The sequence below is a fragment of the Stegastes partitus genome, unplaced genomic scaffold (genome assembly GCF_000690725.1).
Source record: "Stegastes partitus isolate 25-593 unplaced genomic scaffold, Stegastes_partitus-1.0.2 Scaffold1838, whole genome shotgun sequence".
NCBI lineage: Eukaryota > Metazoa > Chordata > Actinopteri > Pomacentridae > Stegastes > Stegastes partitus.
Window position 1 is genome coordinate 45,734 of NW_007579569.1, and position 23,577 is coordinate 69,310.

General features: G+C 42.3%; 1 protein-coding gene across 2 annotated transcripts; it reads left to right on the forward strand.

Moving 5' to 3' along the window:
- The first annotated feature begins 7,934 nt into the window (after window positions 1–7,934).
- On the forward strand, window positions 7,935–22,815 carry LOC103372823 (integrin alpha-6-like). Of its 2 annotated transcripts, XM_008302563.1 has the most exons (26): window positions 7,935–8,197; window positions 14,012–14,139; window positions 14,248–14,327; window positions 14,468–14,729; window positions 14,957–15,088; window positions 15,173–15,386; window positions 15,479–15,672; window positions 15,772–15,869; window positions 16,452–16,579; window positions 16,660–16,749; window positions 16,900–16,961; window positions 17,577–17,746; window positions 17,829–17,969; window positions 18,051–18,166; window positions 18,352–18,508; window positions 18,611–18,694; window positions 18,788–18,867; window positions 19,039–19,116; window positions 19,201–19,303; window positions 19,426–19,596; window positions 19,759–19,854; window positions 19,966–20,076; window positions 20,663–20,761; window positions 20,950–21,075; window positions 21,261–21,343; window positions 21,931–22,018. In XM_008302563.1, the coding sequence occupies exons 1-25, from the start codon at window positions 8,022–8,024 to the stop codon at window positions 21,327–21,329; spliced, it is 3,165 nt and encodes a 1,054-aa protein (XP_008300785.1). In that variant the 5' UTR covers window positions 7,935–8,021; the 3' UTR covers window positions 21,330–21,343; window positions 21,931–22,018. The 2 variants fall into 2 exon arrangements, with proteins under 2 accessions (XP_008300785.1, XP_008300784.1); XM_008302562.1 differs by lacking the exon at window positions 21,261–21,343 and having other exon boundaries at window positions 21,931–22,815.
- Window positions 22,816–23,577: the final 762 nt, after the last annotated feature.

The window sequence follows — 23,577 nt, forward strand, 5'->3', positions numbered from 1 at the left end:
TATAAAAACCAAAGCAGACGGCCGAAAATCAGAGCAGTGTTATGTGTGTTATGTGTGTGTGGACGGTATGCGTCGCCTGAGGCTGCTCTAAAAGGTCTCCGATAAATGGCGTCTGCCTCTGTTGTCTTCTGAGATTAACACATTCACATAAACACACGCTGGGAGCTCGATGCCCAGCACAATGCTCCCCTCTCGCTGTTTGGATCGCACACAAACCGGTTATACAGCTTAAAGCAACGGCCTTTGAGCCGCGAGTGCCTGCACATACAGGCCTCACCGGAGCTGTGGAGACGTTCTGGGCAGGATCAGATAAGCTTGAAGGGAGAACAAAAGTTTTATTTCTTTATTTCTCAGAAAATTCCCCTCGCCCCGAACCACCCAAATTCTCAACTCCTTTGATCCGTTTCAGGAAAGTTTTAGCAAAAGAACGGCACAGTGACAGTAACGTTGATATCAGAGTCGCTGACGTGGATAAAATATGATTTCTCAATAAGAAAACAAAGAAATAAATGAGCCACAGACATCACGTTTAGTTTTCCTGCTTTGACACCACTCCTTCCTACAAACCACCATGTGTGTGTGGGTACGTGTGTGTGTGTGTGTGTACAGTATCATGCCGTGGACAAAAACAGAGGAAGGAAGTTCTCCCCGTGGTGCCAAAAGGTGGAATGGTGAAGGAATTTCTGAAACAATCCTCGTTTAGGAGTCCCTGCCAGAATCCTCCAAGTAGTGCCATTAAAGCAGCTCAGTATTTACGTGCTAGTGTGTGTGTGTGTGTGTGTGTGCTAGTGTGCTAGTGTGTGTGTGTGTGTGTGTGTGTGTGTGTGTGTGTGTGTGTGTGTGTGTGTGTGTGAGAATTAACAATTAGTTCCACCCAGTAATGTATAGCCCTTCTTGGCTGCGAAAACAAGTCATTATGGGGGAAACCCTTTTGTTTAGCTTTGAGTTAAGGACAATTTAGATGCACTGGTGTGTGTGTGTGTGTGTGTGTGTGTGTGTGTGTGTGTTCCCTGAAGCAGATTTATTGCCGTCCCCCCGTCCCCCCTTATCAGTGTACATATCAGCCACGTCATGTTTTGTTTGTAATATTTTGTGTTGGATCTATTCTATTGCTTAATGAAATATACTAAAGATTTTATTGGCTGATCACACTGAAGACATTTTTACTGTACTGTACTTCAGCGTGGCTTTACTCAGGCTGCATGATTGAGCTGAACGCGTTCTAACATGAACAAAAAGACAATATTTGTTTAACATTTACCACCTTGGTTTTGCGTGGTAGCAAGCTGCCATTTGCTATTTAGCACTAAACCCAAAGTACAGCCGATGCTGATGGGAATATTAATAATTTACATATCTTTTTGCACTGAAAAGCTTATCCTTACTGAAAATTTATCCTAAGAGGAGCCTCTGCATCAAATTTAAGAACGAACCTTTCAATCGTTGCTGAAAACCACAAATGTCAACCTCAAGGTGCAGCTGGTGGAAGAGGGAGGATTACTGAAGTCAGTCAGATAATTAATAATCACAGTACGAAATTCAGGGATGCAAGATTTTTGCCAATATTTTAAACTCATTTGGCCGATTCCCATTGGAGATATATGCACCTTTTTTCATCTAATTGCAGGTAAAACCAAGTCTCTTCTGTGGTGCAATGAACATACCATTATACCTGCTTTTATTGTGAAAATCCAGTGTCAGATCCTATAACAATTTTTTTTTTTTTTTAAAGTACATATTTACTGTGCAAGATAAGAAAACTACTTCAACTAAAATGTAAAACATTCCCTATTTACTTTGATGCAACATTTTCAAATAAAACTGTAAACTTTTACTTTAACACACCTATTAGTGTTAATTTTGGGCCAATGAGGATAATTCATGTCAAAGCTTTTATCGGCTGACACCAGTGATGACGCCAGTATGATGGTGCATCGCGATTTGCATTCAGAAGCAGTCCTTCCAGTAGCTTTTTGAGAATTTGAAGAAGTGGTTGATTTGGTCAAAAGCCACTGGAGTAAATAAAAACAGAAAACCAAACAGCCAGAAGAAAATAAACGACAACAACAAATGTGACTCAAAAATGATTCTAAAACAGCAAATAGGCATTTTTAAAAAATCTTATTTTAACAATCGACAGTGTGTAATCAGGTTGTTTTGTTTTCCAGCTGCTACATCTTCACATGTGGAAGATGCACTCATTTGAAACTGTTTCCTGGAGCTTATATTGTTGCAACATATATAGTTATTTTGATCAGAAGTGATAGATCGCCGAAAACTAAACCAAAGGTTGAAGATGCACAACATGCTTTATCACTGAAATGAAAACATACAGCACATCTAACTTCTCTGGAATTACACCGTGCCTACTCGGGTGTTGTTTTCTGAGTGTGTGTCCCCCGCTGACCTGAATCTGTCAGGAGGAAACGGAAAAATAAATTAGAGTGAACTCCTCTCACTCTGGGACTCCCTCAGGTTACCTAACATTTTTTTGAAGCACACCTGGATCCATCAACACCAGAGCCCCGTCCCACAACTACTGCCGTCTCATGTTACCTCCTCTGGCCGGGGCTGGGACACACACACACTGCTGACTCGGGAGGGTGAATGTACAAAAGGGTTTGCGATTGTCCCGAGGGCGTTAGAGCACCGCTGGACCAGAGAGGACATCAATTACTCCTCATTGACTGTAATCAATACACACATCAAAAAGGGCGGAGGATCTGTTACAAGCCTGCGTTGCAAGTGCGTCTTTATGTTTTAACCATGAGAGTTTAAGTCCTACTAAGAGACTGGATCAATAAAAGACACCAGATAGAATGTAAATTACACGTTTGTCCCTACAATGTCATATGATTGGAACAAGTGATGTCTCTCCTGCTGCTTTGAAAATACACACAGTATCCTCAACGCACCCACAATATATGCTGTTAACGTATGGGTCAGATATATCCTGTGATCTGAGAACCAACTATCAGCTGGAATGTTAGGCATTAAAATCATGATCTTCATGGGTGTTAGACTTTCACGTGACGGTAGGAATGCTGCGCATCCTGAAAATGTCTTTGTTTGATTTGTGTCATTGTGATGTTGCTTCAACAGTATAATTTTATTTTGTCAGGATCCGTTTCGCTAAAGAAATGAGAACAAACATTTTTCTGTCAGCTGTCAGTTCAGCAGTTTAATGACATAATTGCCTCTCAAAGAACCACGTATACACTTTCTTTGCTGTTTTGCTGAAGGCCGCCACTGTGCGCTTAATAGGCAGCAACTGAGAAGCTGCCACTTAGCTCAGCAGAAGGACCTACAACAAGCTTAACTGTTTATTCTGTCCATTGGTACAAAAACTAAAGTGTAAAAACTCAAGGATTAAATAATTAGTGAACTTTAGAAGATGAATGTTTTTTTATCCTTGGAATGACCAGAGCCAGGTGAACTGGGTCAGTTGGCTCAGACAGAATTCAGGAGTTTATTTTTTTTCTATTTGGGACCCAAAATTAAGTTCTGTAAAAATATTTTGGCTAAATTTTCAGAATTTTACATGTTCACACTCTTAAAAATCTGAGAAGATAATTTAAGCGTTCAATATCTCCAGAAGTAGAACTCCAAAGCCATAGATAGATAGATAGATAGATAGATAGATAGATAGATAGATAGATAGATAGATAGATAGATAGATAGATAAATAAAATTAAAGCAGATCCAAGTGACTGAATGGCTTGATCAAAGGGCCAATTTTTTATTTACTGGCCCTTTAAGAACAATCCAAATGTTTTTGTCGTTTGCAGAACCGCAGAACCACAAACATGAGTGTGCAAAGGGGTCTGTATATTGTTATTATATGTGCAAACTTACAAGCTACTTCTACGATGTCTTCATATTGAAATTGAACAACAGAAAAGGCTCATTTTGCCGTGTTGAATGCTTCCATACATGTACTTGAAATGAACAGAGAAACTGAGAAACTGGTGATAATTCAACACACCTCACAATAAATCTAGTATTTGTCAAATGCTATAGCAACGAGACGAGTAAAACTGGATTTCAGAGCTGCACTAAAACCGGCAAAAGAGCAGAAGAGTCATCGCTCCTCAATGAATTTACATTTCATTTATTTGCAGAAAGAAAATTCTCTTCAGTATCTCTGTTGCTCTTAAGGTCACGTTTGTGTTGTCTTCACCTCCTCACTGTAGTCGGAGCTGTGACGGTGACAGAATATGAACTATTGGCACCAACAGGTATCATTAGATGGAGGCCACTGGAATGCTTCGAGGAGTGATGACTCTTTTGCATTGTTTTCTTGTGCTGCTTTCAGGAGTGTTGATCTCCTGTTTCACTTGTCACGTTGCTACGGCACCATAGATGTGTGCTGATGTATCCGTTATTCGCTACAGCGTTCATTGCAAGTATATGAGTATGTTATATAAGGGAACATATAATAAGGCAAAATAAGCCTCACGTGTTGTTCAAGGTTAACATGAAGAGTAGATGGAAGCAGCTTGTAACTTTGCACACATACTGTAATGAGAATAAATAGACTCCTTTGCAGACCAGCTTTTGTGGTGAGTGAGTCAAAATCAACATTTTGGCAAAACTGAATCTTGGCTTGCAGTATGTGCCACACGTCTAATTCTACTGATGTTACAGTCCTCAAAGTTGGTTAAATGTTGAAAAAAGGACGATATTTTTGTAGGTAATATGGATGCATCTATACGCTTACTCAAACTTCCAGGGGGCCTAACAACAGCCTCATTTGAAAATGTTTTTTCCATTTTCAAGGTCTAATAATTTAAAATTTGGAGCATCAATTTTTTTTTTAATGTGTCGCTCTTTGCCCACCTAATTGCCCTTCAGAAATAAATAACGTTTTTTTTTTCTGATTCTGACTCTGATTCATTCAATTGGTTGGATCTACTGGAACCAATTTTATATTACTGGAGATTGTGTACCCTTAAAACAGCCTCCCAGTTAGGATGTTTTTTGAGGATGAAAAAATAAAATTCTCAAAACCCAACGCAAATATTTCACAGATCGTAATTCTTGGGTCCCAAACAACACATAAGCAAACTCTGAACAAAACCTGAGATGATGGTGCAGCACCTTTACCTAAAACGACACCCACTGTTACCCAGCTGTGACCTGTTTCCAGTCTTTATGCTAAGATCAGCGTGTGTAGCCTCATATTCACCACACAGACATGAGCGTGATCGCCTCCTCATGTGTTTAAGATATCTGCTGTAACTTATTACACAATAACTGAGAAGAAGATTCATGTCAGAAGGACTCATTAAATCATGTATCTGTCCTGTGCTGCTCGCAAAGGTGCTCATGATTTTCAGCCAACAAATGTTTCATCCATTTTTCTGATCTGAATCACAGACGCCCATAAACTCATTTAGAGATGAGCTGCTGTCAACGTGCGCAATTATGCTCAGAGAAAGTGCGAGCGAGTTAATGTGTTGCAGTTGTGAAAGATGTTTGCTTTGGTTCAGGGTGATTACGAAACTGCTGCTGTGTGTGTGTGTGTGTGTGTGTGTGCGTTTATCAGTGTCCCAGGGCTACATGTTTCTACAGCGTCATAAACACACCCAGCTCGCCAATGCCACACCCTCCGCTGAGTGAGCGTTCCTTTAGTGTACCTGGAGCTGCAGCTTTCAGAACAAACAACGTGGGCTGTGGCTCGGGCGAGTCCAGGCGCGGTATTTTGTGTCAGAGAAGATTGCTCTCGGTGTCATTCTTCTGTTTTAGCACCTGAGGGGAAGGTTTTTTGCTCCTCTGCTGTCGTAACACTGAACACGGGGAAGTACACATGACTCAGTTCTTAATTTGGGGTAGAGGTAATTAAACTAATAAGCAGGAAATTTTCTTCTTATTTTGTCTAACACCGAAGCGTAAAGATCATCGACTCCTCAAGATGAAGACTGATTAGTTGTCAATAATATGTATACAACCAGTGATTAATTATGATTGCGTGCCATTTAGCTCCTGATAGAGTTCATATGAAGTGATTTAGAGATTAATAAGCCACTTAAAGGATATAAATCTAATGGATCATTTGATATTGGTTTATATTAGTTCCTTCTCTGGTACCTTATCATGTTATATTTATGTGCTTTTATTTACACACTTTATGGAGCGTTTGAATGACCTCTTTATTTGATTAATTGCACATAGTTCCTGCTTTGCTCCTCAGGATTTGTCACATTTCCTCACATTTGTTGCCCTACAATCGTGGCCAAATGTAACCTTTCAGTCTGTTAACGTGTCGACAAGATGTGTGACCTTAATTTCCCTGGAGGATAAGTAGAGGAGAGGAAGAAAAAAAGGAGGGGGATGAGAATATTGGCATGTAAAGTTAAACGACCGGGGGGGAAAAAAATCCAATGAACACAATCTGGGATTATATTTCTGTAGCAGTTGAAAAACGATGAGTGATAGGCCTCAGAGATAAAGATCAGGGAGATAAGGGGAGCTGTCATTTGACGTCAGGTAGAGGATACGTCTGATAATCAGGGAGCTTCTGTTGGCGCTGTATCAATCATACACACGCAAACATAATTTAGGAATGTGGATGTGTACAGTGAAATAAAATGCACAAACCGAGAGCGAGCGAAGCTAACACACCTCACTTTGCTTCAAACGGTGCCATTCTTATCAGCGATAAGGCCGGTTCCGGTTTCTGACCTTCTGAAGAGTCATAAATCACCAGCGATCATCCAGCTCCTACCGTAAACACCAGCTATTCTGAGGAAGGAAAAAACAAAACACAAACCCAGTGAACAGGCAGTTGGGTCACATGATTTAGGGATTCCAGCATGTCCAAGAATGAGATTTTGACTAATATTATCAGGGCATCTGCGTGACATGTGACCCAACATTTCTGAAACTCTGATTGAATTAGTTTGTTCTTGTGTTCAGCTACATTTCAACCTACCTTTTTACACTAACAAAAAAATAATCTACGTTCCAAGCAATCAGCTGATCTTTGCTCAATCTTTCCAAAGCGTGCTAATGAAGACTTAAGTAGATAACAGACCTGTACAGGCACCACATTCTTCCCCTGCCCTTTTCCCTTCCTACTCTCCCCTCTTCCACCATTATTTGTGCCTTTTATAGTACTGTATGTGGGCAGTTTCTTTCTCCCCTCTCCCTTTTCTGTCTGCCCTCTTTCTCTGTGCGCAGACAAAGCCGGCGTTGTCTGCTGCAACGCTGTGTTGCGAGGACAAGCTTTGGGTCAGCGTCTCATGGAATGCCTTGAAAATCATCTAGTAAGGGAGTGTGTTAATGTGCCGGCCTGTGCCCAGTCCGGTCCCTGGCTGCCTCTGGCTCCGTGACTCATCTAATGAGTCATTACAGAAGACACAGGCCCCGCGGTGATGCTATGTGATGATATGAGCCGCTATGCCAGAGGGGATTGCAGTTTTAAAACTTTAATTTCTAGTTTCAGATTTCTGGGCCGGCTACTGAATTGTAAATAGACCAGTTGCTGCTGCATGTTTCTGTTTCTTCTGTTGCTTTGGTCCAGATTTGTGTCTTTATCTCACTTTCTGTCTGTCCTACTTTATGTCATTGTATTGCTTTTGTTGCCTGGACTGAACTTTCTTGTTAACTGACTGGATGTTTGCTGTCAGTCACTGGGTAGTTTGCCAGTATTTTCCCTCTTGTGTGACTTGTTGTTTACGTCTGTTTCCAAGGGAGTTCAACATTGCAGTGTTATACTCTTGAGATTTAGTGTCAGGAGCTGCCTGAAGCACCATATTTTCTGCAGCCTCAGGCATCGCTCACCCACTGAAATTACACTCTTGACCTGCTGCAAACTAACAAGGAATTAATGGCCCCTAAGTGAAGCAAAGTTGACAATGCAACTTGAGGTGTGGTGGGATGGTGTGTGTGTGCCAGGAGAGGCCGGTGGGAGGGGCGGCTACAAGTGGACCACATTCAGCCCCGCAGGAGTCAGTCAGTAGCTCTCTGCACCTCCTGCAATAAGGACTCACCTCTCAGTAGTTCAAGGAGCTTTTTTCATGGAGGGCTGCTTCACCTGTGGACTGTGGCTGGTCGCCTTTTTCTTAGGATGTGGGCGACTGTCGGCTTTCAACCTGGACACGGACAGTGTCCTGAAGAAGACCGGAGACCCGGGCAGCCTTTTCGGCTTCTCCCTCGCCATGCACCGGCAGCTCGACCCGGTGGATAAGAGAATGTAAGAGTTTTTGTTTTTATGGGGAAAATATATATTTGAAGGCTGTTAACTGACTTCGGCGTCGTGTTAACTTTGGAAAACGCCTTTGTGTCTGTGCATAACGTCGTGTAATTAAAGTGTCACAGCAGTGTGAGTTCATTTCGGGTTGTTAGAAACGTTACGAGAGAAGAAAATTCCCAATAAACCTACTTTTAAGAGTTATTGAAGTTATAATATCGCGAGAGTTCTAAAGGCTGAGCTCAGGTACGTCGCAGGTAGCTTCAAAGCAAGTTTAAAAACAAGACTGTACTGTACCTTTAACATACCTGTTGAGTTGAACTGCTTGTTAATGTTTTATTATAGGTGACTTGTTCGTTGTTTTTTAAAAGTATTATTTTTATTAGACCTCCACAGATGTTTTTGTGTGCACGCGCTCACGGGTATGCGCAAACTTTTTTTTTTTTGCTGAGGTGGTTTTAGGTTTTTTTTTTTTTTTTTTTTGCTGAGGTGGTTTTAGGTGAAGCTGTGCCTCAGAGTTTAGGGCCAAAAACATGCCACAGAGTCACTGCTGGTATGTTAATGTACCTTGCTTTGCAGGAGGTTTGTCATCCTGCATAAAGGCTAACTGCCATCAATTGGCCACTGATTTGAATGGCCTGATTATAAACTGAGCAGCCTTTCATCTGGGAAGCTGTTGTTCTACGAGACATGGGCGTTAGTTTGTGTCTGAGTGTCCTCCCCAAGGAAATATTCAGCATCAAAAGCTCAATTTCCTGCACATGAGATAATTTTCATGCGCCGATTTGTGCATTCTTCTGCATCGATTTACAGTGACTATTTTTATATAAAGAAAATGTTTCTGTTGGGATGAAAAAATGTTAGAAATATCAAGAGTAGCCTTTTCCCTTGCATCCCCTCTGAAATTTGTGCTGCAAGGAACCACACAGAACCATGTTTTGACAGTATTTGTAATTGAGCAACTTCAAATTGTTTTGCATTTCCAGAATCAGTGATTGGCAAAGTATTCAGAAATTTCATTAAAAGTAGAAGTTGCAATGCCACACTGTAGAAATATTCTGTCACAAACAACTGCCAAATGCATGTATTTGAGTATAAAGTGAAATATTCCTCTATGACGTGTTCTGTAATGGAGCATGAACTAGAATACTACGGGAAAGTGCAGTTATTGCAGTACTTCAGTAAATGTACTGTAAAACATTGTAAATTAACAGCGGCGCAGACAACACGAGTGCTTCTAGTAGGGGACAAAATCAAATCCTGGGATTTATTGTGCAAAGTGCTTCTATTACACAGGAACGATCAATACTTAGGCTTTCCCACCTTGCGCCCGGTCGACAAAGAGGACAAAACTGTGCAGCGGTTTGTGTTTGTTCAGCTAATACCTGAAGGTCGCAAACCAACAGTAGTATACCCTGCGCCACTAAGACTCCCAGTTATTAAGAATCTGCAGGTCTTTAACCTCCTCCGCAGATGTTAAATGTAGTTTTTAAACTTTTACACACTTCTGCTACTGCTGCTGTGCATTCACACAGACACACACACACACACACACACACACACACACACACACACACACATAGTGCCAGTTACTGTCCTAGTTCCCAGCTGTGTCTAAATGAAAGACACATGGTGATCGGCACGAGACCAAAGCTACCACACAAGCCCCCCTTGCTGCAGGTTGTAAAGTTAAATACAAGAAAACAGAACCCAGTTGGATTTTGTGACTTGGAAAACAACACATACACGCAGTAATAATGTAGGCTGAACCCTAAATGGAGGTGTCAGCTGCTGAACCATTTGATAACATTGATAATAGTTAATAACAAGCTTTTCAAGCTATTTTTAAGCAAAAATGTCAATCATTTGCTTGTTCTGGATTCTTAAATAGGGCTGCAGGGTGGCGCAGTTGGTTAGCACTGTTGCCTCGCAGCAAGAAGGTTGCCGGTTCGTGTCCCGGTGGGAATCTTTCTGCGTGGAGTTTGCATGTTCTCCCCGTGCAGCGTGGGTTCTCTCCGGGTTCTCCGGGTTCCTCCCACAAGGTCCAAAAACATGTTGAGGTTAACTGGTGATTCTAAATTGGGTAGGTGTGAATGTGAGTGTGCTTGGTTGTCTGTCTCTAAGTGTAGCCCTGTGATAGACTGGCGACCTGTCCAGGGTGTCCCCTGCCTTCGACCTAAGTCGGCTGGGATAGGCTCCAGCCCCCCCGCGACCCTCGTGAGGATTAGGTGGTGTATAGAAAATGGATGGATGGATGGATGGATTCTTAAATAGAAAAATATGCTTGCTTTCTTTGTCATGTGTGATGATGAAGAGTTTTAGACTGTTGGTCAACAAGAAATTAAATTAAGTTGTGACTAATACCCATTTGTCACTATTAGCCAACATTTCTGAACTTAAATATTAATTGATTGGCCAAAAAAGCCAAAAGAAGCAATATATTCACCACAATCACTCATTAAATACAATATACTGTATTTTCTATGTAGGAGAATACTTTGTTGACCAAGTCTATTGTCAGCTGAGCGTGAACCATCAGGGGCACGTTGCGTTACTTGTGTGTGTGTGTTTGGATGTGTGTGTGCACGTTGGAGCCATGTTTGCTTTGCGGCATTCACGCTGCTGTCACAGAGGTGGAATGTGCTCTCACTGTGGACGCTGTACATGTGTGTGTGTGTTCGCGTGAGTGCCTGTTTGGTGTGTTTTAATGGTGCTGATGCATGCTGTGGCTGAGCACTGAGGCGTTGCCTTGTTGTCAGTCAATTGGAAGACTGTCAGAGGGCTCAGAGTGCTGCTTGATACATTCCTAACCTGAGGCAAAGAAAAAAAAAAGAGAAGAGAGATTTTTTTTTGAGCTCGCTATGATTCTCTTTCCCCATAAGAGTTCACAACAGTTCAATTGTGCTGAAGTAAGTGTTAACGTGTGTGTGCTTGTGTCCCCACATATTCGTTTCCTCACTGCTGGGTGTGTGTTCACTGTGACTCACAATCTTTTGCCAGCCATGCATGCCAACTTCCAGTCAGACTTATACACGCCACAGTTTTTTAAGTCCTTTTACGTGGAGGGATGAGTGATACATGTACCTGCTGGAGAGGGCAAGACCTGTACATGCATGTGTGCACGCATCTGTGCCTGCGATTGCGTGTGTGTGTGTGTGTGTGTGTGTGTTACATTCCATGCTGGTTCATAATTGCCAGATGGAGCTATCTGTCTGTATAATAAAATCAAGAGAGAAAGTGCAAAATGCATGAGTGGGGAGAGGAGAGAGGAGGAGCGAGAGTGTTGGGAAGTTTAAGAGCTTGGACTGTGTGTTGAGAAACGTGTGGAAGAAAGCAAATTCATATGCAGGTTTTTTTTTTAAATAAATGGATGCAGCAGGAGGGTAAAGGATATATCGACAGGCTGTGAGGGAGAGAAAAGCGAGACATGTCAGCAGGTTCAGTAATAATGTTGCCCTGTGTGAAAGAAATGAGACTGGGAACGACTGTGAAGTTTAATACTGGGGTGAGCTTTGTGTACAGTGTATGTGGTCTGTTCGTTTAACAGAGAACAAGCAGGAGTGTCAGATTTAGTTCTTTCCCTTCAGGTTAGTTAAGGTTATCTGACATCAAAGTGAAAGGAGCCGAAGAAAAGAAAGAAGCGATGGCTGAAAGAATGCCCATAAATCAGTTTTACATCTGGGCACCAAATACAGGCATTTTTCAACCAGTCGGATTCTGCGATCCTGGCAGACGGATGGAGAGAGAGGTTGGGTAACACATGTCATGAACCTCTGGATCTGCAACCCATTTGGAAATGAACGCCTCTAGTTGATAGGGTGCCACTGGCTGTTGCTAGGCGACGGGCTGTGCCCTCGTCGGCAGGCAGTTCGCTGCTGGAAAAAAAAAAAAACACAACACACCTCTTTCAATGGGATGACCACTCAGCACTGGTCGCTGTGTTGTCCTGCGCAGGGAGAATGTGTCCCACCACTACCGCCAGCATGTGTGTGTCATTGTACGCTTGGACGCAGACGTACACACCCTCCCTCTGTGTTTGTCTTAGTCCTTCCTGTAAGTCTAAGCCTGCATGTTGGGGCTTCCTCTGCTGGTGGTAAATGATTAGATAACAGCTGGGTCACTGTCTGTGTAGCAGCAGGTCAGCTTTATCACAGTGCCGCTCGCTGACACGTCATGTCAGCACTTCACCCTTCCGTTGCCAACGATTATTCAAATGTGTTGCAATAAAGATAGCGGGTGTCCAATAATGCATGAATCATCTCGCAATTCAGATTCCTATGTAAATATTTGAGGAATTTGAATCATATGTAACAGGGAGTGTAACTTCACACGTCCATGCACTGGTTGCTCTATTGTTAGTTGCATTTATCCCAAAGAAAACAGCTGAATGAGGCAGAGTTGACTATGGGTTGATTTTCTAGACTCCACACCCAGTATCCCTGAATTTCCAGACTTCAGTATATCGTTATGTCTTTTTTTTCCCTTCCATTTTCCCGACTTCATGTGTCTCACAGGATAATGGGAGTGGAGATGTTCCCACCTGGGATTCACTGTGAGTTAACCTCTCTTTGAAGTGATGACTCATTCGAAACAGGCTCAATTTTAAAGGCCCCAATAATTTCACTTAGTGCGAAAAACGTCGTCTCTTCGGTGCGGTAGTGCACGTAGAGATGAAGAGATGACTCCAGATTGTGTGGTATCAAATGTCAAGTGTCAGTCACTCCCCTTATAATTTACAAAAGGCCGGATTGCACACTTAACGGCCGGATAATGGCTCAAATTATATAGTGCTCTGGTTTTCGAAGCAAGGCCAAACCAATCCAGTGGTTAAAATGGGACAAACAGTGTTGCACTTGTCTGTTATGCAGTCTGTTTTGATTGCAATCACTTGTCTTACTGCAGTTTATAGTAGAGAAATGGAATGACATTTTGACAGGGTTAGGAGACACATTTGAATACATCTCAGCATTAAGAGACTGTGTGTAGCGATGGGAAAAGTTGTAGCAAGCCATATTTCTTAATTTATTGTCCTTTGGTAATCTCTATCATGCCTGCTGAAGTCGATATCCATCGTGATTTATACTGTCTTTATAGTTTGACATCATCTCCCATATGCAGTCAGCGTTGTTGACTCTCTAGATCTACACTGCAAACATGCTGATCACATTAGACCTTCTCACTCTGCTATACGTCTCAGTAAATTCCCTCCCAGATGGTATGTGTGCACGTCTGAGAATGCTTTGTATTCCAGCTAAAAATGGCTTTGCTTAATCTCATCTGGCGAAGACAGTGCACTGTCCAACGTTAACTCTGAAGGTCAAAGCAAACCAGAGAGAGAGATCCTGGAACATACACGGTGGAGAGAGAGGTCTCGGTGTGTGTGTGCCCCACTGTCAACCTGCACAAAGCATCATTTCAGAGGATGACATTGTTGACTTGTTTGATTTACTCTGTAGGAGACCATGGGAACTGGATGCCATCGTCGAGGCTCGGGTTTGACATTTGCCCTTGTCCTTGGCCCACAAAGGCAGCGTCTGTGTTTATATGTGTGTGTGCGCATGCAGGGAGACAGAAAGCCCGGTTCAATCATCCACAGCAGGCGGCTGAAAGGGGTCTTTTGACTTTGTTGGACTGTGAGGACATGGAACATCAGTTCGGTGGCGGATGTGCATGTGTGTTTGAATGTGTTGGCTGTGCGGCGCTGCGGCCTGGAATGTGTGATACGATGGAATGTGCAAGTGGAAGAAATTGCTCCTCATGCTAAGTCAGAGATACCAGAACCGCTTTCACAGTGAGCATTTTTTGATTGTGTTGCAGGTTGTTGGTCGGCGCCCCCAGAGCAAAAGCCTTGAGTGGTCAAAAGGCTAAAGTGACAGGAGGACTGTACAACTGTGACATGAGCTCCACCTCTGCTGGATGCAGCAGAATTAACTTTGATAATGACGGTGAGATATCTGCTTTATTATGATTTTGGCTTTTTCGGATATCTAAAATTTGGCTCACATTATCCTGTTTGTGTCTATTTTTTGTTGCTGGTGTTTGTCCCTGTGTAGAGGATCTGAGTAGGGAAAGCAAAGAAAACCAGTGGATGGGAGTGACAGTCAACAGTCAGGGGCCAGGAGGCAAGATTGTGGTAAGACTGTCTTTGTATTTGAAAATCATTAACTTTAACTCATTTTTCCAACAGTATTATTAAGCTGCTCAAACAGGCATCTTAAAATCAACAAGAAATTAACAACAGTTGCTAACCGTGTGCATCTGTTTCCTCGTTAGACCTGCGCCCATCGCTACCAGCGACGGACCAATGTGAACACGGCCCTCGAGTCTCGCGACATCATCGGTCGCTGCTACGTGCTGAGTCAGGACTTGACAATCGATCCCATATCGAGCGAAGACGGGGGCAACTGGCATTTTTGCGACAGCCGACCCAGAGGCCACGAGATGTTCGGCTCCTGCCAGCAGGGCCTCTCTGCTACCTTCGACAATGACTACCACTACTTGATCTTTGGAGCTCCTGGAGCTTACAACTGGAAAGGTAGCTGGTCCAGTGTATATGGATGTGTGACATTCAGGCAGTAAAAACAACTTAGATGTAAAAGGCTCTACCGGCACATGTTCCTCATTTATTGTGTTCAGGCTGTATGGTAGAGGGACTGACAGTGATGCTTTTTTCAGTCATCTGTTCAACATTACTTTTTCAATTAAGACTACTGTGTTTCCAGCTTTGCCTACTTTTTTTTTTAATCTCCGTCTCTTATTAAGGCGTGGTACGCTTGGAACAGAAGAATGACACTTTCTTAGAGATGGGCATCTATGACGACGGTCCATTTGAGGCAGGAGATGAGAATGAAAAGGACCCTGACTTGGTCCCTGCTCCTGCCAACAGCTACCTGGGTAAAATGTTAAAGCCTCACCGTGTCCCGTTTACACAAAGAAGCATATTCAAGCATCTAACCGAGTCCGTCCCTTCTCTCCCAGGTTTTTCACTGGACTCAGGGATGAATTTGGTCAAGAAGGGCCAGCTGACGGTGGTTGCGGGAGCTCCCAGAGCAAACCACAGCGGAGCGGTGGTGCTGATGAAGAAAGGCGACTCCACGAGCAACATCCTGCTGGGAGAATACACCCTGGAAGGGGAGGGGCTGGCCTCGTCTTTCGGCTACGATCTGGCTGTGCTGGATCTCAACAAGGATGGGTGAGTGATGCACAACCTGAAAGTTCTGCTGTGAATAGTGCTGCCATGGTCTTTATTGGGACTCGTTGACAAGAAATGCTCTTGCTCGTTAGCTGGCAGGACATAGTGGTGGGAGCGCCTCAGTACTTTGAGAAGGATGGAGAAATTGGAGGGGCTGTGTACATCTACATCAACAAAGCTGGAAAATGGGACAAAATCACGCCCACCAGAATAGACGGACCTCAGGACTCCATGTTCGGCCTTGCTGTGGAAAACCTGGGAGACATCAATCAGGATGGTTTCCATGGTGAGGATGCTGTATTTGTGCGTGTCTGCTAATCATTCTTGATGCCTCCTCTGTGAACAACACGTACGACAACACCGTGTCTGTGTTTCTTGCTGTCAGATTTTGCAGTGGGAGCTCCTTATGAAGATAACAGTGCCGGGCATGTTTACATCTACCATGGATCAGCCACGGGACAAATCTCTAAAAAGGCTTCACAGGTACATAATGAACTGGGAGACAAACTTAACTTGTTCACGTGTAAGTCTGCTGCAGCGTTTTGTTTTGTATCGTCAACACATGTAGATTTTGTTCAAATGTATAGCGTTTGCATCTAAGTACACCTCAAGCAACTGTATTCTTCAGTCATAGAAAGATGGATTAGTTAAAGTTATTTTGACTGTCCTGCTTGAATCCTGAAAGGTTTCTAAGCAGCATACATCATAAAATAATAAACACAGATCTCTACTAGAGTCTGGTGGTAGGAGTGGCTCTCAAACTTTTTCTGGTATTCCCCACTTCAAAATAAGTTCACCACCACCCCCAATTTTTTAATCAATCATTATCTAACTAATACAAAAGGATCCAAGAATTTTAGGGAAAATAAAGCTCACGACTGTATTAACAAATTCTTTAATGTCTGTATTCTATGCATAAATCATATTCAGTCATGCTTAGTTTAACAGATTCGTGCCATATTTATCCTCTGGTTGCCCACGATCCCCCTGCAGCGGCTCTGTTTTCCTTAATTAGTAAATGCTTTACAGTGATTTGCTTTAACCAAAGTGTTCTTCTTGCTTTAGATGCTGTCTGGCCAGCCTTTAGGAGTGAAGCTGTTCGGTTACTCTTTGGCAGGCAACATGGACCTAGATAAGAACTCCTATCCCGACCTGGCTGTCGGATCTCTGTCAGATGCTGTGTTTGTCTACAGGTGAGCAGGCTCGTACATTAATCTGATCACGTGTCTCTCATCACGTTAACTGAGATGCTAACCAAGTTGTGTCATCCCAGAGCCCGTCCAGTTATCAGCATCAAGAAGAAAATCACGTTCTCACCGAGCGAAATTGACCTCACCAAGAAGAACTGTGGCAACAGCTTCTGGTACGTGTGTTTCTGATGAAAGCTTGAACCTGTAAAACGATATTTGCCTTTAATCATTATGCTCAGCCATCATTTCACTAAATTCATTCGGTGCCTCCTTTAATTTTAAGTGCTATTTCTAATCGTGGAAAAACTTTTCTTTGTCCACAGCCTGACTGTTGAGGCATGCTTCTCCTACACCGCCAACCCCAAGAGCTACTCTCCCAGACTGAGTAAGCTGAGCCACATTTTTTTTTCCTTTTAGTATCTTTTTAAACCCTTTTCAGGCATTGGATATGTAGCATTAATGCTTCCTCCATCCATTAACGTGACTGCATTCCGTCAGTCCGACAGATGTTACTTCTCTGTTAATGTTTTATTCAGACAAACCCACCACAGTGCCGGAGAGAGCTGCGGTACACACACAATATTTGGTATTTCAAAAGCTCAGAGGAAAAACTCCTACAAACAGCTGAAATAACAAACTAAACTAAAACACTCTAGATTACATTCATTCTCACAAATCAAAGCTGTTGTGTGCCTGTTTCTATTGCGGTGAAGTTTTATTTTATTGGATATTGCAGTTTGGAGTCTAATAAATTTGTAGAACAAAAGTACAAGAGGAAGGTGTTTTGTGGTTTTGGCACATAAACTGTACCTTTTGCAATTCTTTGGGATGTTTTGGATGCTGACATGGGAAGAAACCATCTTGAAATCACTTCACACTAACGTAAAATGTTGCTTGTGCGCTCATTCAGACATAAAACTGACAAATTCAGATGCCGTCGGATTAATGTAAACTGCATTATACTATATTTATACTGCATCCCTTCCTCTGTCCCATGTAGCCGTGGCGTACTCCCTCGAGGCCGACGCTGACCACAGGAAGCTCGGTCTTATTCCCAGGGTGACCTTCATCGGAGACCCCACCGCTGAACATAACTATGAATCAAAGGGGACAATAAGCATAGAGGGCCAAGGGAGGCAACAGTGCATCACACGGCAACTTTCTGTACAGGTAGTGAAAACATCTGTGTTCTCCAGTGATCAAAACGCGTTGTGGCACACGAGTAATGTTGTGTGATGCTGTTGCCCCACAGGAAAATATTCGAGACAAGCTACGTGGGATCCCCATCGACGTGTCTGTGGACATACAGGACGCCAGACGTAAACGGAGGCAGCAGGCAGCTCCACTGACTCCTGCCCTGGACGCTAATGAGCCAATGACAACTCGAGCAGAGGTGTGTATGATGATGATCAAAGTGTTAACTTATGATGTGTTGTTCCAGTTTGATATTTAATGTGTGTAAATGTGCTTGTAGGTGAATTTCCTGAAAGAAGGATGCGGAAAAGATAATGTGTGTCAGAGCAACTTGGAGGTGAAATATCGCTACGGTCACAGGTCGACCAATGAAGAAAGGTTCACTCCATTGAAACTGTAAGAACACACACACAGATGCTTGCTTTTGATTTTATCCTTAAGTGTGTTATTTTATTTTGGCTTATTTCTGTGAAAAACTTGCCAGAGCAGGTTACAGCATTGCCTCTCATGTTAACGACACAAGACTTTGCCTGCACACACGCTCATCAGCTTAGAGGCTCATAACTTGTGTCTGTTTGAAGGGAGAATGGTGTGCCGGTGATCTCGCTCAGCGACCAAAAGGACATCGCCTTGGAGGTCAATGTGACCAATAAAAATGGTGACGATGCACACGAAGCTTACGTGACCGTCTCCCTGCCTCGCTCACTGACCTACTCTGCTTACCGCCTCTTAAGTAACGTAAGTGTCTCTTTCTCTGACACTTTCTCTCCTTTGTACACACACACACACACATATATATACCCACCTGTGGTTTTGATTTGAACTTTCTATTGTTTTCAGGAGCGACCGGTAACCTGCATAGCCAATAAAGACGGTTCCAAGGCTGAGTGTGAGCTTGGAAACCCTTTCAAACGTGACTCACATGTAAGAGAAAATCTTCTTTTGGCACCATCTAACTAATTTGCAGAATTGTCACTGTTTATACTTTTGTGAAACTCTGTGACTGTGTGTTTATAGACGACCTTCTACATTATTTTGGGCACAGCTGGCATCTCTTTCAACACTTCAGAACTGGAGATTGATCTTCAGCTAACAACGTAGGTATATTTAAGCTTGTTATCCTGCAGCACAAACTGTGAAATAACATTGATTACAGATAGAAATACAGCAGATACACCCTGAGAACGCAGTGAACTATGTATAATGTATATCAGTTGTCGTTTCTTGGGATTATCTGTTTTGACCTGTGTGTGGACTTTGATCAACAGGACAAGCGACCAGCAGAAACTTGCTCCTGTCAAAGCCAAGGCAAAGGTGGCCATCATGCTGCAGCTGTCTATATCAGGGTAAGAAACACCCACATACATGTGCAGAAAACACACAAGTATGCACCGATTCATGCTGCTAACGGGGTATTTCTGTCTTTCCAGACAAGCCCAGCCATCTCAGGCCTACTTTACAGGAGAGGTCAAAGGTGAGACGGCCATGAAGACTGAAAGCGACATAGGCAGCGCGATCATGCACCAGTTCAGAGTGAGTACAGGGAAGCTACTGGATGAGAAGTGTCTTTGATAGACAAATACATCTATTTAGTTCACTGAATTTAATTCTTTATGCACTGTAGTGTAAATGGGACAATGTTCCTGTTTTTACAGATAGTCAACCTGGGAAAACGCTTGACAGATGTCGGCACTGCATCCCTCGATATTTACTGGCCAAAGGAGACAGAGCAGGGAAAGTGGCTGCTCTACCTGATGAAGATCAGCTCCACAGGAGTGGACCAGATAGAGTGCACTCCTCGAGGGGAGATCAACCCTCTGAACAAGGTCAGTGAAAGCGTCGCATAATGTGTGGTCTAGTTTTTCAGTTGATTTGTCTTTTTTAAATAGAATAGGTATGTAGTAAAAGACAATTTTCCAAAGAAAGGGCAAAGAAAGATGTTGAGATAAATGCAATAGATGAATAAACATTTTCTTTTCTGCTTTAAGGAACCAGTTAACTCCAGGTCGAGAAGAGCAGCAGAAAACACCCAGGGATCCAACAAGGGCACCTTGTCCCGCTTAACTGACAACCACAAATCTCTGGTAATCCCTGTCGACCATCCTATCCTTTTGTCTTTCAGTGTTCTATTTTGTGTACATTTCAATCTTTAAAAGAGGAATCCAGAAGTAACTTTTAGCTCTTTTTGTTCACAGTCCTGTGGTAATGGGGCAAAATGTGTGAGGATAAGGTGCCCCCTGCGGGGCCTGGACAGTAATGCAGTCTTCACTCTGTCCTCTCGCCTCTGGAACAGCACCTTCATAGAGGTAAAGAAGTGTTTTTACATCAGCTGTTATGTAAAGACTCGAGATGGAAAGACACCTGGCTGTAAGAGTTAGCCACTGTCATGAGAGGAAAAAAAGAAATCCACAACTGCTTTCTGACATATTCTATACCTTTTATATAAAGCATCAAAACTAAAATTAGAATGATCAAAATGTGGATCTCATTTTCACATTTTGTTGGTAGTTTCAGTTGAAATGGTAGTTTTGTGTTGATTTGGCGAGAGGCTTTCTCAACACTAAAACCAAGAAAATTTAGCAGCATAAACCTATTAATGTGCTAAAACAATTACATTAAAATGTTCATATGTTCTCTCAGTTCGTAATCCAGCAACATTATTTTATATATTGTAACGTAGGTCATTATTAGAAACACATTTTTTTACAGGATGTTAAGTATTAGAAAAGCTATATGTAGGGTTTATGGAGGACAACAAAAGCTGAACTTGCTTCTAGTTAAATGAAGAATGACTGAATTTTAAATACTTTTATAGCTAGGCCTCCTAATAATAATTTATTTACATTCAAAAACACCATCTCAACCTGATCTGCTCCCTTTGTGCTTAAACAGGATTTTTCCGACTTGCATCATCTGGAGGTGATAGTGAAAGCTGCTCTGCACATTGATAGCACGACAAAGACCACAGTGCTGCAAAATGCAGAGTCGCAGGTAAGTAAACGCAGCAGTGCACAGACTTTATGTGGCGGTGGTGGACTCGAGAAGGTGATTTAGTACAAACGGTTTAAAATGCTGTCGTCACCATACGGCATGAACATGAAAAACCTGAGTGTTTGTATATTATAAATCGAATAAACAGACTTTCAGAAGCTTTTTTGACACTTGATTGTGTTCCCCAGGTGAGGCTGACGGTGTTCCCAGAGAGGCGTGCAGCTCAGTACGGAGGCGTGCCGTGGTGGATCATCGTGTTGTCGATACTGTTCGGGCTGCTCTTGTTGGCCCTGTTGGCTTTCCTTCTTTGGAAGGTAGGACTGAAGGATACAAACCCAGGACACATACTGCTAAAAACATGTACTTCTAAATTTTCAGGATTTTAACTGAAAAAAAAAAAAAGCTTTTAATTTTGAACAGCTAACAGTCAACTCCATTTACAGAACAACAGTAGGTAACAGTGATGACACACTTTCTCTAATAATTTGCCTCTCCTCAGTGTGGACTCTTTGGGAAAAAGAATAAAGACGACCCTTCAGAAAAAGAGAGACTGACATCAAATGCATAAAAAAGAGAGAGAGGGTAAAATTACCCGTTCTGCCCGGCCTGAATGAGTGGAACTTCTTCTCTCGCTCCTTCTTGCTACAGAAACGCTGCTTTTCTGGTATTAGGCAGGCAGTGGGCAATTCTCACACTGTGATATGAATGCTGTTGTAAAAGCTGACCTATTACTTCTGCAACGACCTAATGCCTAAAATATTTTCACACATGATTATGTGTGTATCATTCCAGTTTACCTGCATGGCCAGGGGAGGTGATAAGCAATGACTGTGTTACCTACTGCTCTGAGGAACACCACGGGGGCTGTCCTGCATCTCTTTGATTTCATCTCTTTCTTTATTTCCATTTTTTTGGTTACTATTGCACATGCAGTCACTTGGTGTGGAGGTTTTTTTTTTCTTTTCTACATTTAAAAACAGGGGAACTGGAACACGTTTTCTTTCTGTATAAAGCAGCACAGATGGCTTGTCTACAACTCTCACTGGATTCATTGCATTTTGGCGCCTGCGACAGAGACTGACAAAAATCTGCTTTGCTTTCTCTGAATGTCTTTCAGTAGCCTTTTCTCAAACAAAATATTGAGTTTGCTCTCCCTCTCTTCTCTGCAGTGTGGCTTTTTTAAGCGTGCCAAATATGAAGACAAGGTTCCCAGTTACAATGCAGTCCGAATCAAACGGGAGGAGAGAGCCATCAACCCTGGAAATGGTAACTGGGAAAACGTGGAAAAGAAGCCCTGGATGACAACCTGGCACGACAATGAACACTATTCTTAACAGCCAATGAAATCTGACAATACACTTCACTGTCGCTTACTGATGAACTGCCAGTTTCACTCGTTTTTTGCTGCCCTGCCTTCGGAGGACTGTAAATATCAAAATACAAGGAAAATCATTTGTTTAAAAAAAAAATTGAAACATTTGTAGGACCAAATACTGGATCACACTCTTTACTTCAGGCACCGATCTGATCTTGAACAAAGTCTGTATGAATCACTGGAAGGAGATTTGCAGTGTGGGAGACCGTCCTGCACAACTACTGTCGGAGGTTGCTTTGTACATTCACAGTGTTGACGGTTGGGGGGTATGGAAATGTTACTAGATGTTTTGTACATTTCTTTTTATTGAATGTTTTGCAGAATTGTTTGTATTTATTCTTGCGAGGAGTACTTTCTGTTACGTGCTCTACAGGCCAAAGACTCATGCAATGCATATCATACACAGCAGACTTTTTTTATTTACTAAAACATGTTAATTTCCCCCACTTTATAAGTGCATTTTTTTTATCTGCTGTGCATCTCTTAACAGCTGAAACATTTTCATGCTCAAGGTGGCTCAGAACATACACATACTGTAACTTATCCACAGTTGTCAAGCACTTGGTTTGTAAATATGCCGCCCGACCACTACAGAACCCATCTTTTAATCACCGCAAAACAGGAGGAGCGTGAGAGCCAACAAAGTGTTTCTTGAATAAATTTTTTTAATGTTGTCATATCTATGTGTCCTGTGTGTAATTTTGTTTTATCAAATGATTTCAGTCTAATTTATATTGGAATCCAGGTAATGTTATGGAAACCTGGCATCAAAGGTAAAGACGTTTAATTTAAAAAAACAAAAAAATTACATCCTGAACCCAGAATTCAAGGTGTGACCATCAGGCAGGAGGGCTCATGAAGGTAAATTGTAGAATGAATTATTCACAATTCCTTCATTTCATCGACCATTAAGGTATTAAATAACAAATAGAAGGACTATAAGATCTGAATATATCTTTTTAAAAATGTATTGGCATCATTTTAAAGATTTGCTGGTTTGACTGTAGCTGGTTTTATTACCTGAAACTGTTCTTTCATTACTTTCAGCTTTCAACAAAACCTCCAGTTTAATTGGTATAGTGCCAATTCACGACATAAATCATCTGAAGATACCTCAGATGCACAGCAGATTACAGACAGAAACCCAACAAATCCAAAGATTCCCTTGTAGCAAGCTCTTTGATGAGCGTTAAGCAATGCAAAATCTGTCTTTAAAAACTATTCTCTATCATTTTAGACACTTTTTTGACCTGAGGTTGTTTGTATGATCTAAGTGCTTGCTTCAATGCGCATTATATTGTTACTGCTTTGTGATGCAGTGGCTTCAAGACAAGTTTCCTGATTTATGGGGGCAATTTAAGGCCTTTCTGTCATGGTGGCAGTGGAGAGAGATCAGACATGTGGGGAAAGAGGAACTGAACCAGACCAGCTCTGCATGATA

Bases quoted from the DNA above. Each gene is read 5' to 3' on its own strand.
- LOC103372823 (XM_008302562.1), top strand. From the start codon at position 8,022: ATGGAGGGCTGCTTCACCTGTGGACTGTGGCTGGTCGCCTTTTTCTTA. The intron at 18,167-18,351 runs GTAAGAACACAC...GTCTGTTTGAAG, and splicing joins AGGTTCACTCCATTGAAACT to GGAGAATGGTGTGCCGGTGA. The intron at 19,117-19,200 runs GTAAGAAACACC...CTGTCTTTCCAG, and splicing joins CTGCAGCTGTCTATATCAGG to ACAAGCCCAGCCATCTCAGG.